The sequence below is a fragment of the Polyergus mexicanus genome, unplaced genomic scaffold (genome assembly GCF_030449975.1).
Source record: "Polyergus mexicanus isolate NDT 795.1 unplaced genomic scaffold, iyPolMexi1.0 SCAF_5, whole genome shotgun sequence".
In the NCBI taxonomy this organism is placed as follows: Eukaryota; Metazoa; Arthropoda; class Insecta; order Hymenoptera; family Formicidae; genus Polyergus; species Polyergus mexicanus.
The window spans coordinates 4,258,421-4,278,375 of NW_027223325.1; the positions used below are offsets into that span (position 1 = coordinate 4,258,421).

Consider the following 19,955-nt stretch of genomic DNA (forward strand, 5'->3'; position numbering starts at 1 on the left):
ATCTAAGATTTGGAAAACTGCGAACGACAGAATAAATTTGCTATACTCTTAGTTCCTCTCTCTCTCTCTCTCTCTCTCTCTCTTCTAATCTTAACAGTGTGTAGACGCGATTTATTATTAGCCGGCACGATAAAACACGATGCGATAAAAAGCATGAATGGAGTCATTGTCGGCAAACGCGCGACGATACAAAACATAGTACTATGACGTAATGTCATAGAGCAATTTCCGAATACATATATGACTAAGTATCCATTTTAAAACGCTTCATTTATAAAAACTCTCCTCAAATAGCGGCGAAATTAAACGAAGTATTCATATATAAATATTATCGACCAATCGAAGTCTCCATTGTGAAGGACTATTGATTTTTGTGCAGAGCGGTCATTCAGTAGCCGATTTCTTATACATGTCCGATTGATATCGCCGGCCTCGAATCATTGGCAACGATCAACGGTAGCTCCCGATCGAGATCCTTTCAACGGCCGAGCAAGCTCGTGAAGGTTCACGATTCCCTCTTTTGTCGGACAGGAGAGATTCCTGCGGGACGTCCACCCCAACGTGAAGCAGCGGATAGTCTACCCGGAGAGATACAGTTCTGTGCGAACGCGCGCCATCCCACCGAATGGCGGGAGTTCCCTTTGTGCGTTCACGTGAAAAATGACTCGTCGAATGATCCGCCGCAAAAGGTCCTACAACCACGAATTATGCCACGGTATACTCGTAAATCTTCACCGAGAAGAATCGTCGTTGCCGATCGTCGTGCTTCGATCCTCGATCTTGTGACGATGCCATTCGTACACGCGTTCTTACACATAAACCAGTGATGGAGAGATAGACGATGTAGCGATAGAAACCACGATTACACCGGATTAAATTGTTCCAGTGGATCCGACACATAATACGATCGCGGATTACAGATGGTTAAATGTTCCTATTCTCGTATTCCAATTGTATTGTATTATCGGAGGTTTCATTAACAATACCTTAATGTGTGCCATTATTAGATCCAAGGTATATTCTAAATTTAGAAATTTGTTGATATTTATACTTTTACGCTGGAATTTTTTTAATGCTTTATATATAAAATCTTTATATATTATACAGCGAGAGAGAGAGAGAGAGAGAGAGAGAGTTGGTTTTAAATTGAGATGAATTTCTTTTTAAGAATGAAAAAATAAAACATTTTCCGAAATATTTAAATCACTCTAACAATAATTATATAATTGATAAATTTTCAATTTGTCTCTGACCGCTGTTGCGATGAGATTAATTTAGGATTATCCTGTATGTATATATCCTTAAAGAAGTCTACATCGCAGATTGAAGATATATCTTCATTGCGCAAGGCTATTTGAGATCAATGAATATTTACATAACCAAACCGATTAAAGAGGACAGATAAATACATGGGTAGATTTAATTACGGCGGATAATTAATTGTAGATGGATTATTCTATACTAGCATAACGAAAATTTTCTACTTGCGGAATTTGGTATAAATATCGCTTATATATCTACCTTGTTCCTCGTCGAGATTAAAAAGAACAGCCAATTTATGTCATAATTAAACGACGACAACCTCGAAAGATAGAAATCTCATGTACAGCGATTATCGTCTTATCCTTACATACGCGAACGACGTATTTGCCGGTTTTGTGGAAAGAGCATCATCTGCCAACGATAAAGCCGACAAGGTTGTTCGCGCGAGGCATGGAAAAGCACAAACGGGAGGTTCGTCGGTACGTGTCGTGGATCATCAATCAGCTCGGCGATACACTCGCGGCGACCGATGGAAACGTAAGGCCTTTGTCGCGTTTTACGCTTTGTAAACGGAGAATTATGCGCTGGCTGTGTCACACACAGCAATTGCATTCGCTCGCTCGCTCGTGCGTGCATCCGTCGCGTCGGGGTAATTGCAAAGTTCCACGCGTACGCGCGGCATCCCCGGGATATGCAAGTAACGTGTTTGTTTAAACGTGACAAATCCGATTGGTATAAAAAAATAATTGTTTTTAAGAGAATCATTTACATTTTTTTTTTTTTTTTTTTTTTTTCACGAATTGATTTGTCTCATTATTCTGTACATAAAAGTATTACGGTAAGATTGTCGAAAATTGAATATTTTATTTCTTATATCAAAATATGTCAGATTAAAATATAAAATAACTCAAAAGATACTTAATGAAAGAGAATACTTTATTATAGTGTTTTGGAAAGCTCTCGAGATAAGGTAAACAAGAATATGTAATGAAAAATAGGGGGCTCCATTTAAAACATTCAAGATAATTTTTATATGACCTTGACGATGCTATTCAAGGTCATACTAATGTTATTATATAATAATGCACCATTTAGAGCTCTGCAACTTTTGCGCGAAACATTTCTCACGAAAATGCCTTGTTTCCTCAAAATACTGCTGATACGGGCGCTCTGTTACGGGCACCCTGTATATCTCGCGAATTAATTCGTCGCGGCCGCACGTATCTTTCTTCTTTTTCTGTGTGAGGTTCAAGAAGAATGAGTTGGGATGATAAATTCCGATAAGCATTTTCTTGTCTGAAATTTTTATGCGTCTCTTAATCCAAGCGCATGCTGCCCATCAATGCACGTCTGGACATAAAGTGCAATTTAATCACGTCATGAGATAAAGGCATATGCGTCAATGAACATTTGGTGTCATCTTAATAACCGTTTATTCGAATATTTAATACATAAGATACTTGAAAATATGGCGAAATATTATATAATTTTTTTTTCTAACATACCGATTGTTTCTGCTTCTTATCGCTTATGACTAATTGCTAATTAAATAATTGAAAATTAGCTCACCAAAAAGATGGGTCAAATAAGTTTATAACTGATCATTATCGTGTCTTATATTTTACGTAACATGTAACATCTATAATACGTCAGCATGTCACAAATATTTTAATTATTACATAATCAAAACGATCTTTCGATGATTAGTTACACAGTGATTAATTTTTTCATCATTGCCCTTGTATAAAATTTGAAAAAATTCTTAATGTCCATAGAAACGGATTAATCGGCAATATCGGTATCCGGCCAACCTGCTGCGACATATGCTACGTACGTTGGCTCACGCACCGATACGCATACCTGCTCGCATACATTTTTGTGCGTCACACGTATCGCCGATTATATTCTGCTCGACAACCCCATATGATCCTTTATAAAATAAACGTGCGCGAGCGTAAATTCTCTCCCTTGGACTGTCTCTCCTCGACCCCCTATTCATTCCGGAACACAATTATCTATGCGTTACATATGCGAGCCGGTGTTGACGTGCCGACAAACGTGAAAATCCATATTATGTCTCAAATCTGCATTGCCCATGTCAGAGAATGTATCTGTGAAGAAAAATTTTTACCGAATTTAATTTATAATTATATAAAATTTATCGATGTGTAATCGTTAATTACATTTATGCTTGTTATATGTATATTTATATTTATAAAATTTTTGTCAAAGAAGGAAAACGAAAATAAAGCAATATATATATACAGACGTATTCACGTCCTTATTATTATAAATAACTCGGTGATGATGCGTTTTGCTTGATGTAATTTTTCGAGGACGATCATTATCAATCTTGTCACAACCGTGAAAGCGTCTGCAGTTAATTAGGGATCCAGAAAAATTCTCTCTCTGACATTGTGATATAAATAAAATATTTTTCCTCAAAAATGATTTATTTTTAAAATAGGAATCAAAACTGTGCTTTCTATTGTAATACATATATATATGGTATATACAATATATATAATAAATACCTGACACAAAAAATATATTTTTCATAAGAACATTAAAAGTATAGAGACACAGCTATCATTATCCCTTTTACTTAAATACTTGTGAGACTGTTTACGATAACGTGTAATCGACACACAAATCAACACCAGTATATTATTACAACGCAAACGTATATTATAAAGAACTAAACGGCTCTAAACGCCTCCGTCGTGAAAATGATGGAGAAGAGAAGGGCTCGAGAAATTGTAACAATTGCATAGCTCACACCCATGGTCCATACTTCATCCGGCCAAGCAGAGAGACCCCTAATCTCTATGATCGCGCGGGACAATGATTTGAACGATCATCTAAAACCGTGCCCGAGGCGCGCGAGAACGACTGCAACGCGCGTCGGATCGCAGTTGCATCGGCTGCAAGGGTTGACTCGAGGAGAACCCAAGAACGTGGGCATCGTGGGCACGTCTCCGCCACTCGGCACGGTAATTAATTTCACGGTAATTGTCGGCGAAGTGTCTGGCAATCGAGAATCGAGGCATCGCGAGCGCGCGCGCGCGAGAGCTCCAAGAATATATAATTACGGAATAAATTCTAACTCCGAGCTGTCAAAATAATAAGGCTATTAAGAATGTTCAGAAAATTCTCTGAACTGTCTGTCCTTTACACGATTGCCGCGGTTCCTCTTTGACAAAATCACCGTCTCGCGTCGTATCCGCTTTCGAATTCCTTTCCCTACTTCAGATTACGCCATTCGTATATATTTTCTCTCTCTCTCTCTCTCTCTCTCTCGTTTAATTATATATAATAATATATAAAATAATTAGTCATTAATTTTGTATCATCGATAACGAATATTTATATATTAGGTGTACAACTTTGCTTCCGCCGTTTTCCTATAGATGGCTTTAGCGGTAAGTAGCGGTCGAAATAAATAGATCATAGACGTCATGCGATAAACTTGGACATCTGTCAACATAACCCCATAGAAACATTAGTCGATTTGTGTCTGCGTCATAAAGTTATTCTCGATTGAAAATGTCAGTTTGCGAGCCAAATTCTCGTCATTTGCGGGAGGTTTTAATTTTCTGCTTCAATATGAAGAAATCTGCGGCTGAGGCTCATCGAATGCTCTCAAATACTTATGACGAAGCCGCTATTAGTGAAAGAACGTGTCGTGAGTGGTTTCAACGCTTCAGGAACGGTGATTTTCACGTCGAAGACCGGCATAGCGGTGGAAGAGAGAAGGTTTCCGAAGATGCAGAATTGGAGGCATCACTTAATGAAGACTCGAGTCAAAGTCAAAAGATGGGAGAAAGTAGTGGCCAGCGATGGACAATACTTTGAATCATAAATGTATAACCAGTTTTTTACAATAAAGCCTCGAATTTGGGAAAAAAAATCGGCGGAAGCAACGTTATACACCTAATAATATTATTGTACACATTCAACATAACAAATGTTATTCATATCATCAATCCCATGACAAGATTTACATATGATATGAATTATGACAAGTTCTCGATAAATTGGTAAAATCTATTATCTGTGTAACATTCATATTAATGTAAACTCGGCAGCTCTATAAAATTATGTATTTAGTTTTATATATGTATGTTATATATGTAATATTTTGCTTCTTATTCGCGCTGAAACATTCCGCGTATTAAGACATCTGTCTCTTTCGCGTTCCTACTCGTATCCTTATCAGGGGTTCAAAGCGCGCATCTATCATCTATCCGAATCCGGCTGACGTTTATTTATTCACGTAAAAATTGTCCAGCCGGACCCTCTCTACGTCGTCTTATAATGCTCTCTCGCGAGTCACCTTTTCGACAAGAGGAAAGACAAACCTGTAAAAAGAGAGACGCGGGAGAACCGCCAGAGAGAATCAAAAAGAGGAAAAAGGAACGCGGGGAACGCGTATACCTGTTCTCCACGCGCGAGCACGCACATGCGCGAGCGCGATTCCGTACACATGTGTACGCGTACGCGCGCTCGCGCGCACGTCTCCCTCCCTTCAACCCCTTCGTCCTTCCCTCCACCCCATACAAGCGCCCTTAAGCGCACGAGGCTCGAGCAAGCACGCGTGCGCCCTCGTACACGCACGCACGTAGACGCACGCTCCGTTCGGCGAGGATAAAACCGGACGGAATGGAAGGAGAGAGAAGGGAGCCAGAGGATGGGAGTAGGCGCGCGCCACGAATGTGAGGAAGGGAGGACGGCTCGCGTCTCTTCCCCTTCCCCTTTGTCGTCTCTCATACATGTCTTCTTTACTAGTGACGGCCGTGAGCGCGATATATCGTTGGTTCCACATATAAATTTTTTTTTCTTTTTCTTTTCAGAAGCATCATATCATTCTCTGTCATAGAATAAATGATGATTTTCTACATAAAAATGAGACGAGATCTTTCGATATAAATGTAAATGTAAACGTACGTTTATATCCTGTATATGCCATCTTTACTACTTTCTTTCGCACGCTATTACTATTTCCGCAGTTCCACGAAGAAACTGGATCTCCTTTTGTCACATCGATAAATTTATAAATAGTAGCTTATTTTTATACATTTATTGTTTCAATAATAGAAATAGGCGATATGTTATCGTGTATTAAAATTGTTTTCAACCTTCATCTCATTCTGTGCAATAGCTGTCATGTATTTAATAATAAGTTATACGCATGTATCGTACAGGGAAGACACGTGCTACAGTCGTACCCATCGCTATCGTTCTCTTTCGCCGTCGCTACTTTCCTCTCCTCTCTCCCCGTCGCTGCATTCATCTCGGATACTCGTATGTTCCGTGCCACCGGGCTCCCTCACCCTCCTCCGATACCTCTTCGTCTTCTGCACAGCTTCCCTCCAGCCGCAGACCTCTACATCTCCTCCCACTCCTTGTTCCTCATCATTTTTCTTCCTCTTCTTCCACGGCTTCCCTCCTTGTCACGCGTTCTACACCTCGCTCTCTCGTCGTCTCGCTTCATCAACTTGCCCGGACCCCCGGACCAGCTTTTCTTTCTCCCGGTAACTGTTCAAATTTCGATCCCCGAGACATCGCGAGGCCGGTGGGGATGTGGACCCTTCATATACGCGTACCAGTGTCTCTCACACGAGAAACGTGGAATTCGGTTGAATATGTATAGATATTGGGCCTTATATAGACATATTCGACTACAAATTATTCGTTTATATTTTTCTTACGAATTGCGATGTAATTCTTATTATAAATCGACAATCTGCAGAAATTTCTCGAAATGATAATTTTTTTTTCTCTTCTTCACATTCACGCTTAAACTTGTCTCGATTATAAATCACTAGCATTTTTTTGTTGACGAAAGAATCATGTGTTTTACAATTTTAACTCAGGTTTTAATGCGTATAATATATATTTATGTTTTATTTTTTACGTTATGTAGTTTAGATAAACTGTAATTTATAGATATATAAGATATAAAAATTAATATTTGTGTACGTGCTTAAACGTTAATTGCCTTGTTCATAAAAAAATGTAATGAAAAATATATAATTCGCGTCTTCAGAAATAAAATTTATCCCTTTCTAATATTAGTTTATTAATTATTTCGAGCACATGCCGACGACGGGCCCTATCATATCGATAACAATACATTACGTCGATAACAGCGCTTTGAAACGTAAATCGGCAAACAGATCGGAACGGCAGTGGCGTACTAGTACGAGGACGACTGGAGATGAGAATCTCGGGCAGCGTAGGGCCTTTGGGACCGCAGTAGTGGGAAATCACGAGGGTATGAGGTACTGCGGGCCGGTAAGACGGGGAAAGAGAGAGAGAGAGAGAGAGAGAGAGAAAAGACCGGGGGTTTAGGACCCGAGATCGAGTACGAGGGCTTGTGGAGGGGAGATGGCGCGTGCCTGCCCCGACTATATAAGGCCCCGAACCCTCATTGGCTAGGCATTTCGGGAGCCAGAATCGTACCGAAAGCATCGACGAGGGTGCGGTTTCATATTTCTTCCCACGCTTGTCTATTCGGTCCGATCGGTCGAGTAAAATAAATTTACGCATCTACGTACGTTCCCCACATCTTTACGCGATCGCGTGTATCACGAGGTATCGACGAATCGCATCGGACTTATCTCGACAAAGTTTCTCTTCGATATATCGAACAGTGCAGTCTACGAAGGTCGCCTGGCACGCGCTACCGCGATTCCTGCTTCTGGGTGGTGGGGGATTCGGATCCGTGATATGACTTTAGTGGGGCCCAAGGAGGAAAGCGTCCTGCCCATCATGCTGAGTGTACAGCAGCAGCATCATCATCACGGCCTTCACGCTACTTCGAGCGCGCAGACCCATCGGGGCAACGTGATTGTCTCTACCAGCGGCATGCCGACCAATAATAGTAGCCTGCAACATGGATGCAAGCGCTCCAAGATCTACGGCCAATCCAATGGGCCTTACGGCACGGTGCCGCATCAGCCTGCCTCGGTGGCCAGACGAAACGCGCGAGAGCGCAATAGGGTGAAACAGGTAAACAATGGATTCGCCACTCTCAGGCAACACATACCACAGACGGTGGCGCAGGCGTTGGGCAGCAGTACAGCCGGGACTCACGGTGGATCCAGAGCCGGCAGCAAGAAACTGTCCAAGGTAGAAACCTTGAGAATGGCGGTGGAGTACATCAGGAGTCTTCAACGTCTCCTGGAAGAGCACGACGGCGGTTCCGAATCGAGCGGATCGTCGCCCATCTCTTCCACGTCCTCCAATTCACCCGCGTGTAGTTCTGACAATGGGATCGGCGGTGATTCCGGTCATCCGGCAGAGTTGAGACTACGCGGTGGCATCACCGGAGAGATACATCATCACGGTAGTCCGCACGGATCTGATCTGCACCGTCATCAACATCTCCGGCAAAATTCCAGCCCGACTTTCGTCCCGACAACATGTTCAGAGGCGTCGAGCTCGCCGACGCCGAGCTTTGTCTCTGAAACCTCGTCAGCTGGAAGTCAAGGTTACGGGACCTCTGGCACACTTTACACAGCGTATTCCGATAGTTACGACAATCATGAGCCGATGAGTCCAGAAGACGAGGAGCTACTGGATGTCATCACTTGGTGGCAGAATCAATGAGACGACGCCCACGTCGCTTTCTCGTGTCCTTCACAAGGTTGGTGTCGTGATTCGTTGTTTTTCTCTTGTAGTTGTAATTCGCGGGTCATTCACGTTGCAAGGCTTCAATATAGCTGCACCATGTGTCGTAATTGTGAGTGTTAGTCTTATCTTATTGTTTAATAATTCTTGTGAATTAATTGATTTTCAATATTACTCGTCATCTCGGATGCATCATCTGTGTGAGAATCTCTTCCAGCATTTAAATTCTTAAAACAATCTGTTATTTTGTTAAAGTCTACTTTAAAATAATCAATTCAATTAATCTATTTTAGAACAATTAAACAACTTACAATTGATTATCGCTGAATGATGATGAACGCACATTCGATAATATTCGATCAATTCGTTTTACAATATTTTTCATAACATTTCCTCTCATCCTTGCCACCCTCACCAGTTGGCAATCATATATTTCATCCAAAGGTGAATGTCTCGCTACGTTACCGGGAAGCTCAAAGAAATTTCCGACTAGATTTGTGACCTTGCCCTCTCACAATGGCGCGCGCGAACCCTCGCTGAAACCCCGTCCATTCAAATCGCAGACTCCATTCAATGGGGGGGTACCGAGTATACATTCGAGGAGCGACGCTTTTGTGCTGCAATTTCTTTCACGATACGTTAATGCGCATATGTGTGTGCGTCAGTGTCGGTCCCTCCTCTACCGTTTTTTTTTTTCGGCCTCACCCTCCGATCCTCACCCTTCAGCGGGATTTTCAAGTCGCTCGATCCGATCATCAAAAAAGACACCTTCTTTTTTTTTTCAGAGTTGTATTATTGTATAAAGTGTAAGTTTTAAGATGCTACCACTCTTAATATAATACAAAAGTATTAAATTAAAAGTTGAAAGGTTAAAATTAAAGTATAAAATTAAAATACAATATATAGAAACAATGAAATAAAGATTATTTGAATTTATCACAATTATAATTATAAAACTGTTGGAACATTTGAATAATTCTTTAAAATAGTAAAAATCATTAAACGTAACAAGATGAAGATAGAAAATATATGAGAGAAATATGATGATTTTCAAGGTATTCTCTCGTTAAAAGATCTCTGCATAAGAATTATCTTTTTAAGGCTTTTTACAATATTTTTGAATTTTTGAAAGATTTCAACAAATGGCAAGTGTAAAAAATTTTTAAGTTTGCCCTTTTCCACAAAGCCCGCGTTTAAATTCAACTTTAATCTTGATGGACGTAACTTTCGGATCTCTCAACTAATACATGGTCTTTCCTTATCCCTGTCTCTCACTTTTCCCCTATCGCTGTTCTCCTTTATCCATCTAAGGTTCCATCTCTCTTTTTCACGAAGACGATTTCGTTTGCCGAGTTTAACTTGAATGCATCTTTCAGGATATGCTCGTCCCTCGTTTGTCGGTTTTTGAACCGGTACAACGTTCTCTCTTCTCTCTCTCTCTCTCTCTCTCTCTCTCTCTCTCTCTCCTCTTCTCTCATTTCCACTTTTTCTCTCGCTTTTGCCGACGAAGAGCGGGACTCCTTTGCAGTAAACCGCCCTTACCTGAAATCATCCCCTTCTTCTTTCATCTCGCATACCTGCAGAGCTTCTTTTTTTATCATCTTTTACCAAGGAGAAGCGTGATCTAGGCAAAAAAAAAAATCAACATCATTTACGTGAAAGTGTAAACATTGAATGTCACAGAATTCGAGTAAAGTCTGAAAAATGTACAAAGTATAAAATAAAAATCTATCATCTTTTTTATTTAAAAAATTTATTATCTTATCTGTTATAATACTGGTTTAACTAACAGGTTTTTTTTTTTTAATTTTTTTGTTACAGTAGTGCTAGAAGGCACATATCAAGAGGGTCAAAGACAAATCTGAAACGAATAAGCGACACAAAGGTAAACGAAGAAAGCGGCTGTTGCATTAATTATAATCTAGTCATACTACTTTTGCATTTTGTCGTTTAAATTAGTGTAATGTGTTATCTCTTCCTTTGTACAAATGTAAAAATTTTTTCAATGTATTATCTCTCTGAAAACTATACACTGTATATATCGTATTTATATCACAAATACACATCTTCAAAGCATATGACTAAGAGTAGTACTTTGAGAGTGCACAGCTATAAAACAAATGTAAAATTGCAATTTTTAATTATCTTTTTATATATTATGTAATTTATTATCGCAAAAATACTTTCTCGCCTATTATTATTATGTAATAATAATCATGTTCTCTAAAATAAAAAAAAAACCTGCTTGATCGACAATTGATTATTTATTTAGGAGCACATGTACTTTGATGATACCAAATTATTTTTCAACTATTCGTTGCATTAGAAAAAGATATTTTTAAAATTGCGTTATTTTTTTAAGACAATATAAAAGTATATGAGAAAATATATGAAAATAAACTATAATAAATGTATTTTTTGAAATATTTAAATATACGCTATCTCATTTTTATATTTTTGTATGCAAAATAGCTAAAAAAATTGACCGACGTTAAGAAAATCAACTAACGCAAGGAATATCATTTTATTTTCAAAAATGAAAGTGATCTTTAGATATTGAAAGCACACATACAATCTCATATAGAGCAAATTGATGCTATAAAATATTTCTCTCGAAATCATGTAAAAATTAAATCTATCGGTATGTCATCATTATTATTATGTATAATAATTATAATAATTATTATATATTATATTGTGTATTAAATTACATTACATTATATATATATATATCATGTTGTATATTATTTTTTGTGTATTACATTTATATTATATTATATAATTATTGTACAATAATAATAATTATACATATATATATATATATTAAAATGATTAAATTGGAGTAATTCTATAAAATCTCTGTAGAGATTTTAGAGAATCGCTGGTCGTGTTAATAATCGAGTGTTAATGAATAAATGTTAGTGCTGTCAGTATTTAGATGTCCGGGTATTTCGAATGTTTTATGTTCGATATTATATAATTATTATTATTTTATACATAATTATTACTATTTTATACATAAGCACATTACATTATTACGTTACTTAATTATTATTATATTATATTTATATTATACGATAATTATACTTATATATTGTTATATTATTGTGTAATAATGATTTGTAGTGTTGTTAGTATATAGACCGAATAATGTGTCTATATATTTCTCGGGCTATACCCGACATGTATCAATTCAAATTCACAAAAATTACACGCGGGTATTCAGATCTAATATATTTTATTTTACATAATTTTTTGCATAAAACTTCTAAATATCTGGATATAATCGATTCCTATATCCTTTTTATTATAAACTTTTATTTAATGTGCTTCAACCACTGTAATTGGTAATTTGTATAATAATAATAATATAACTAAAAGCGATATTTGCTATGAGGTTATATATATTAAGATTATATATAATTATATAAATATATATATTTTAAGAATCGAATAATATTGTTGATTCTAAAGAAAGATTCAGGGAATATATATTATATACAATATTTTCTCTAATCCTGTTTTTTTACAGCAAACAATATGTTTTACTGTTGTATTATTATTCTAAACACACCGAGAGAGAGAAAGAAAGATAAGAGAGATTTGTCGTTTTTAAGAATATAATTATAAACATAGCCTCATCATTTAGCATTCTCGCGGTTTCCTATATTAAAATAATTTTTGTACCTGGGTAATACCCGTGAAATATAAGGATATCTGATAAGTAGTATTCGAAATACTTGTGTACCTGAATATTGACAACACTAATTCTTTATATTATAAATTATGTGTATAAACATATCGGGCGATGTATCGTTCATAGAATCGATCAGATTTATGTATTCGCCCAGAATAAATCGATCAACGACGTCTCGTGATCGTCAGTGCCTTTTTGTAAATAAAAAATATTGTAATAAAATTTGACGGCAATTCGTTAAATAGAACGGATGACGTAACGATTAATTTTACGATACTGTTATTTATCTTTCTACCCTATAATGCCAAGTTTATATTACAATTTATATATTTGCAAAATATTTCACATTTATTTATATATTATGGATTCTATTTATCTATACAGGGTGTCCCATTTTAAAGGACCCATTCAAATATCTCAGAAACACTGCGTTAAATCGAAAAATGTTTCAAACAAAAGTTGTGTGACTTGAAGGGGGCCATAAGATGGTGACAATGATTTGACCTTGGAAAATCATTTGAAGGTCATGTGAAGGTCAACTTTAAAATCTTAAATGGAAACCCCCATTTTTTTATTTAGTATTCTTGTAGCTGACATCGAGAGCTTTCAAAAACGCTATAATAAATTATTTATTTATTCAATACTTTTTGAGTTATTTTATATTTTAATCTGACATCTTTTGATATAAAAAATTAAATAATAAAATAATTAAGTAATAAAAAATTCTTTATTTAACTTTCCAATAATAATATACGTGTCCAGCATTACCGTTTCTTTGATATCGGATTTAAATCTTTTAATATATCTTACCAATAATCTTTTATGTGAAGCGTCTCCGAAATAGTTTTTTAAAATCTTGATATTATTAATTAGATTATTCCAGAAAAAAATAAAAAGAGATTCTTTTAATTGGTCATTTTCTTTTTTGCATCTTTAAAGAAAATATTGTGTTGTCTTGCGAAAAGAAGTTGACAAAGTTACAGAGCAGAAACCGCTCTCGATTATCCCCATCAGTGTCTCTGAGATTCTTGAGTAAATAACACGAGAAAATAACAGTAATTTCCTCGTCGCGTGTTCCTTTTTGGGCGTCGGCTACGTCACGATTTTCGAAACCGCAAAACGACTGAGTTAGTGTTATAAAGATCGCGATGTGTGAGTGTCACAATTCACTTGCAAAATGCATGATGTATCAATCTAGCACAATGTCAAACAGCAAAGAAGATTCATTAAAATATAATTATAAATTTAATCGTTATTAATCGTAATTAATAATTATGCAAACTCTTAGGAAATATATAAATACATTACCTCTAGATCAATAATGCGCTCCATTAGACATCTTTTACTTTCTCGCTCTTCTCGTATACGCGTTAATATTTTTTGAAGTTTAACAGGTATTATTTTAATCGAAGGGGAGAAAATATAATAAAAGAAATAGTCGACGAATTTTTCGATTCAATTAATAATTCATATTTTCTTATCTATACTGGCGAGCCGTGCGAGAACACGAAGAGGAACGGTAATTGAGGTTCACGAGGAACGATCGGATCGCGGGCCCGGTCTTACCGGTGCAACGAGTTAAAACGACGCGAGCTGCTTCAATGGTGAATTAACTGTGCGAATCCAGATCCGTCTGACCGGTAAGGATCCTCATTGAAAAAACAACTAACGACTCGTCCTCGTTGTTGCGTGGCTGTTTCTTTCAAAGACCGTTTTACATTATATTTAAAGTTCAAGGACGCGCTCGATATAGATATACAGCCACATTTCGGCATTCTATTAAATTAATATGTAATTAATATTAATCTTTTATCGCCGAAATTGACGCAATATGATTTTTCGAATATATTAGTTTTAAGGCTTTTTTATTATTTTATTAGCGAAATATATATATATATATTATAACTTTTTTATTGTTGTATTAAACCTTGTACTTTCTAACGTAATGTTTCTAACGTAATTTCCCTTTTGTTATTATTCTGTCAATTATTTTTTATCTGATATTTATCGTATAAAAATTAATAATAATTTTTGCAATTTCTCTCTTTATCTACAAATAGATGCTACGGTTTTATGATATTGCGATTTGGTTTGAATCGACAGCGCAACCACTTGTTCGTGTCTAAGAGCGCAACTCGAAATGCAAAAACAATTCGTGTAGCGATCGATAATCCACTTCCGGAAGGAGAGATTCTGCAAAACGAAAGAGAAGAGGAAAGAAGAGATCGACCGTTGAGAAGTCAACTGGGCGAAGAGGCGACCGCTGCAAACGCGCGCCGCGCTCTCCCACAAAGTCCGTTTCAGGGACACTTAAGTTAACACGAAACCCAGAGCAAGATTTCAGCCCGGCGCGAGTCTCGAAAGGAACGAGTCTATAATATATTCCGTTGCGTTGGAGCCGCTCTTCTCTCCTTGAAGTCCGGTCCACCTCTCGGTCGCGCGTCAGCGTTACTTGCGCGCACGCACGCACGCACGCACGCACGCACTCACATACGCGGCGCAACGCACGCGTGCACTCACTATATGGCTACTATATGGCCCCAACAGGATAATTAGAGGCAAGTTTCCTCTCTCCGAGTCTTCCAAGTCAGCCGGCGCGCTCTGCATCACGTTCCGTTCCGTTAGAAAGAGAGAGTGTGAGAAAGGACGCCAGGGGCTTCGCTATGGAAAGCATTGTACCACCCCGGCGTACTATTGTTTTCTTCGATTTTGCTTCCGGACGCACTCCGCACGATCCCATACGTCACGAGAGAAGTGCGCGGGAAGAACAAGGTGAAGGCCCGAGGGACAGCGGTTGAGAAGACGAGCTGGAAAATCGCGAGCCATTAACCCTCTTACTTTCAAATCGCTGCAAAATAGATAATTCGGATGTCTTTTCGGATTATTATATATATCAACATCTTATAACAAAATTTATAATGCTTAAAGACTGGGCTTGCGGCGTAAATAATTTTCAAAATATGCAGTTTCCACAATATTAGTATAACGCATAAATCTTATATCTATTATTCATTAATATCTTTTTTATAGCGCTAAATTTACTTAGAAGCTATTATCAAATTATACGATAACGTGAATATATATATATATCTCTATCAAGCCATCCAGAAAAAAGAGAATATTTAGTTCTCGTCCGTATAATTATGACCGCATGACAGCCAGAAAAGCTTGAAGTCACGAAAGTCATAGAGATGGTCGCGTTTCGTCGCCGGAAATCATGGTTCGGGGACCGGCTTTTCGGGAGTGAGACGTCGTGACATATAAAAACGTGAATGGCACGGGCGGGCGCGTTCCATTTCACTTCGATTCCATTTAGTCATTCAAATGCGGCTTTTCGAGTCCGGAGATGAGGCCGGAGAGACGTGATGTGTGAGTGAAAGACGAGAAGGACTCGTGCCCTCGTACCTTCGCGTCTCACGGATTCGCCATCATAGGTGTCGTGGGTGGTCGGCCGTATAACGTCCCGGGATGAGCATTTTTTGGATGCTGCGTCTCTTCAGGGAAGAATTCACATGCGACCGCGAAAGATGAGGGAGCGAGATAACGCCCGAGACAAAATCAACGATCGCGCGCCGATCGCTCTCGGCGAACCCGTCCAGCAATCATTCTTTGACGCTGCCATTAAGTCCACGATCTCATGTTGATGCATTTACGTATATCGTCACATCAAGAGTCCAGACCCTGGTTTAAATTCATTCTTTCATAACGACATAAACAGACATGCCATCCCATTAATCAATGAATTAAAATTCTCAAGAGATTAATAGAAAAATGTATGTGTGTAAAATAGTAATTTTTGCATATATAAAGATGATTGCATAAGTTCGTGCCCGATTTTCATAGATGGCATTAAGCTACTGCATGGCGGAGTTCTATTGTTTTCGTGTGGTAATTGTTGTTCAGATAAGTCCATTTGTGCATAAGAGAAATCATTAAAAATGGAGAACGAAAGGTGCATTTGCGGCATGTAATGCTATATGAATTTCGGAAAGGCGTGAGTGTTGGGATTGCACAAAAAAATATTCAAAGCGTTTATTTGGACCGCGCTGCTGCTCTCCGAACAGTCAAAAAGTGGTTTGGCAGATTTCGAAATGGTGATTTCAACATGGAGGATCAACCCCGCTCTGGACGGCCTTCTGGCATTGATGATGACATTGTGCATGCCTTAGTGAAAAGAAACCCAAGGATTACAACTGAGGATATTGCTGAGAGGCTGAACATCGATAATTCAACCGCTTTTCGTCATTTAAAAAAGCTTGGATACATTTCCAAGCTTGATACGTGGGTGCCGCATCTCCTGACTGAAAGGAATAAGCTGCAGGAAAACTGCAGGAGTCGCAATGGGAAATTCTGCAGCACCCGCCATATTCTCCAGATATTGCGCCTTCAAATTTTTATCTGTTCCGGTCTTTGCAGAATAGGTTAAATGGCAAGAATCTCAATTCCGAGGAAGCTGTCGAAAACCACCTTACAAACTTTTTTCAAGAAAAACCAAGTTCTTTCTTCAAAAATTGAATCGACAAGCTTATAGATGGTTGGAAAACCATTGTAGAAAAGTATGGAGACTATATAATTGATTAATAAAAGTGTTATCTCTAAAATATAATCTATTGAAGTTTATATTTAAATCAGACACAAACTTATGCAATCACCCATATATCTATAGTTGGGTATATAATTAATTCTGTACGGACTTTTCACGAGATTTCTAGAACATCATTAGCATTATGGAAAGAATTATTACCTTGACTCATCTCTTCAGATGTCTCTTATTTATCTTGTCTACAACATGACATATGAGATACGCGGGATGTCAACAAGAAACAGGTGACTACTTGAAAACATATATGAGACCTCTTTCATATGAAAAATAAGTAAACGACTGCGTGCGTTTTCCTCCTTTCGAGTATCAGGACCGATGTCGTTCACCGTGGGATCATCGCTTATTTTTCCGAAACACGATCGGTCACCGCGTGAATTCTCCACGAAATCTCGCTTTTGTTTCGACGGTAAGAAGAAAAGTGTTACAAGAGACTCGAGATCTCAATCTCCGATGTCGCCGTGAACTTACACAGCTTCTAGAAGATCGCAACGGGAGACTCCCCGACCGCTGGGAACGAGAAAATCAATCTTATAATCCTTGGTTCGGCGTCATAACTGGATCCTGAAGAAAAATCTGCTCGCGACGAAGAAGGTGTGATATCTCGGTTAGATCATCTCAATTTTACTGGCTCCCGCGGCTCTCTCGACTCTCTTACCCCTCTCGGCGCTCTTAGATACCTCAGCTCTGCCTTCCATAGATTTTTTAAGCACAGTGGAAGGAATAATGCGTCGCTCGCAGCACTGGTATATGCGCTCTCGAATGCATCTCGACTGTATTTTACACATGCGCCAGTTTGGTAAAAATTCTTCCTTGCAATGATTTGCGTTTGCATGGTTCCCATTATCGCAACACGGTTGATTGCGATGTATATAATGAAGAACCGAGACTCTCGCGAGAACACTGTTGGCTCGTTAAGTGATCGCAAAGAAATGTCAAATGGACAGACCGTGCTTTTCGAATATCGATCGTTCGGTAGTTCCTCTCTGAGTGTTTCTTTTATCTCGATGGAAGATAAGAGTTGCGCACGCGGATTGCAACAACTGCACATTAATATGCAGACGCTTGTCTGCGAGAAACGAAAAAATTTATTATAAGCAATACTACTTGCAAATTAAATTCAAGCTTTTATTTCATGTGCTGGGGAAAGAGTATATAACTGCAGAATATTGTACACTAAAATTGAAAATTTTTATATTCTTTGCACTTTTAATTTTTACTGTAACTTTATTTGCAATTTTATCGCAAATCTTCCCCCACAATATATATTCAGTATAAAAAATACGGTACTTGAAAAATCTTCCAAAAGCCGTAATTCGGTCAATTAACCGGATAAATTCGCCTCGACAGATTAATCGCTTCTTCCCCGATACCACGCGGCGAGCATCATTTCCAAATCGCTTCCTTTCTGCGCCTCTTCAATTTCTTACGACGAACCGTGGCCGGAGCGTAACAACAGCGCGAATCGAAGAATGGTCAGGAACTTTGCGAACGAGGAGAGCTTTGCACCTTCATCGACGTCGGCAGGAAACTACCAGGACAGCCACGGTATTACGGCATAACTCCACGACACGGTATAAACTCCAGCGGAGCCATTGTCTGTCGCCCGAGGCGTCCGTTCAACCAAGAGCTTCATTGTCACGATCCCGTAACCCATGAATGGCCGGCTATCTCGTTTAACTTCAATTACCGTGCCTTCCCTTTCATTGCGCCGGTGGTAGTAACGGGGGAGACGGCCCGGCATGTGTGAATGTCCTCTCCTTCCTTTTCCCTTTTTTTTTTTCTCTGCTCGGGCCGTCTCGCTGTGTAACCTACGCCTTTGTCGCGGAAAAACCATATCCCGGCCTCGTTAGTCTCCTACATTAACCGAGGAGGAACATAGTGCGATGTGCGTGCACCGTCAAGTGAATATATCGTCTGCGATTTTCTCGCAAACGATTACGTGCAGGAGTCGATACTTTGGGATCTGTTTGAAGGAAAAAAATACAATGGAATAACGTTAAACGAGTCTCGATTAGAAATATATTATCTCAACTTATCTCATTCTTCAGCAACGGTTGTGAGAATGCTCCGCTCGATGGAAAACAATAGGACCTTTCCCCGAAGTATTTAACATCCGGTAGAAGATGAGTAGAAACAGCAGGGGTCTGATTTAAGGATCAGCCATAATCGAGGTGTTAATTATACTTTCCAATCGCTCATCGATACGATCATCGAGACGGGTGCGATGTGACTTTGCCAAAAAAAAAAAAAAAAAAAAAACAATTGTTTATGCTTTGTATTCCTTCCCTTCCCTCCCTCCGCCCCTCGCCACCCATCGACCCTTTTTCTTTCCCATCCTCATCGTCGCTCGTTGATCAACGCTCACCGATACGAAGCAAATGCATCATCGAGAGAAGTTGCGAGAAACCCCTTTGGATCACCTGGTGAACCTGGAAGAAAATAATCAGGAAAATCAGATAAATCTAACAAGAAAACCTATATGCAGTTTAAAATAAGAAACGTACTTTTTTATAAATGTTTTATAGCACGTTTAAGAATTAACTCGGTTTTTTTTTTTTTTTCATTGAAACATCTTCAGACGCAAGTTGGTATCATTAGACAAATCTAATTTTAAAATTGTGAAAAAAGATATCTTTCGATACATCATTTTTGCTATGAATGCCGTTTTTATTAAAAAATTCAAGCAGTCGGTCTCTTTCCCCCCCACTCTCTCTCTCTCTCTCTTCTTCTTTCTGTGAGAAAGCTTCAAGGCCGGAA

The 19,955-nt window shown here is 38.5% G+C and overlaps 2 protein-coding genes across 5 annotated transcripts in view; both read left to right on the forward strand.

Annotated features, from left to right (window-relative positions):
* The window catches only part of LOC138933137 (achaete-scute homolog 2), a 157,293-nt gene that overhangs the window by 93,780 nt on the left and 43,558 nt on the right, over positions 1–19,955 (forward strand). The gene's annotated exons all lie outside the window — the stretch shown is intronic.
* Positions 7,996–10,799, forward strand: LOC138933138 (achaete-scute complex protein T3). 2 transcript variants are annotated; one of them, XM_070295662.1, is made up of 2 exons: positions 7,996–8,914; positions 10,720–10,799. In XM_070295662.1, exon 1 carries the CDS (start codon positions 7,996–7,998, stop codon positions 8,875–8,877), a length of 882 nt encoding a protein of 293 aa, XP_070151763.1. In that variant the 3' UTR covers positions 8,878–8,914; positions 10,720–10,799. The 2 variants fall into 2 exon arrangements, with proteins under 2 accessions (XP_070151763.1, XP_070151765.1); XM_070295664.1 differs by having other exon boundaries at positions 10,723–10,733.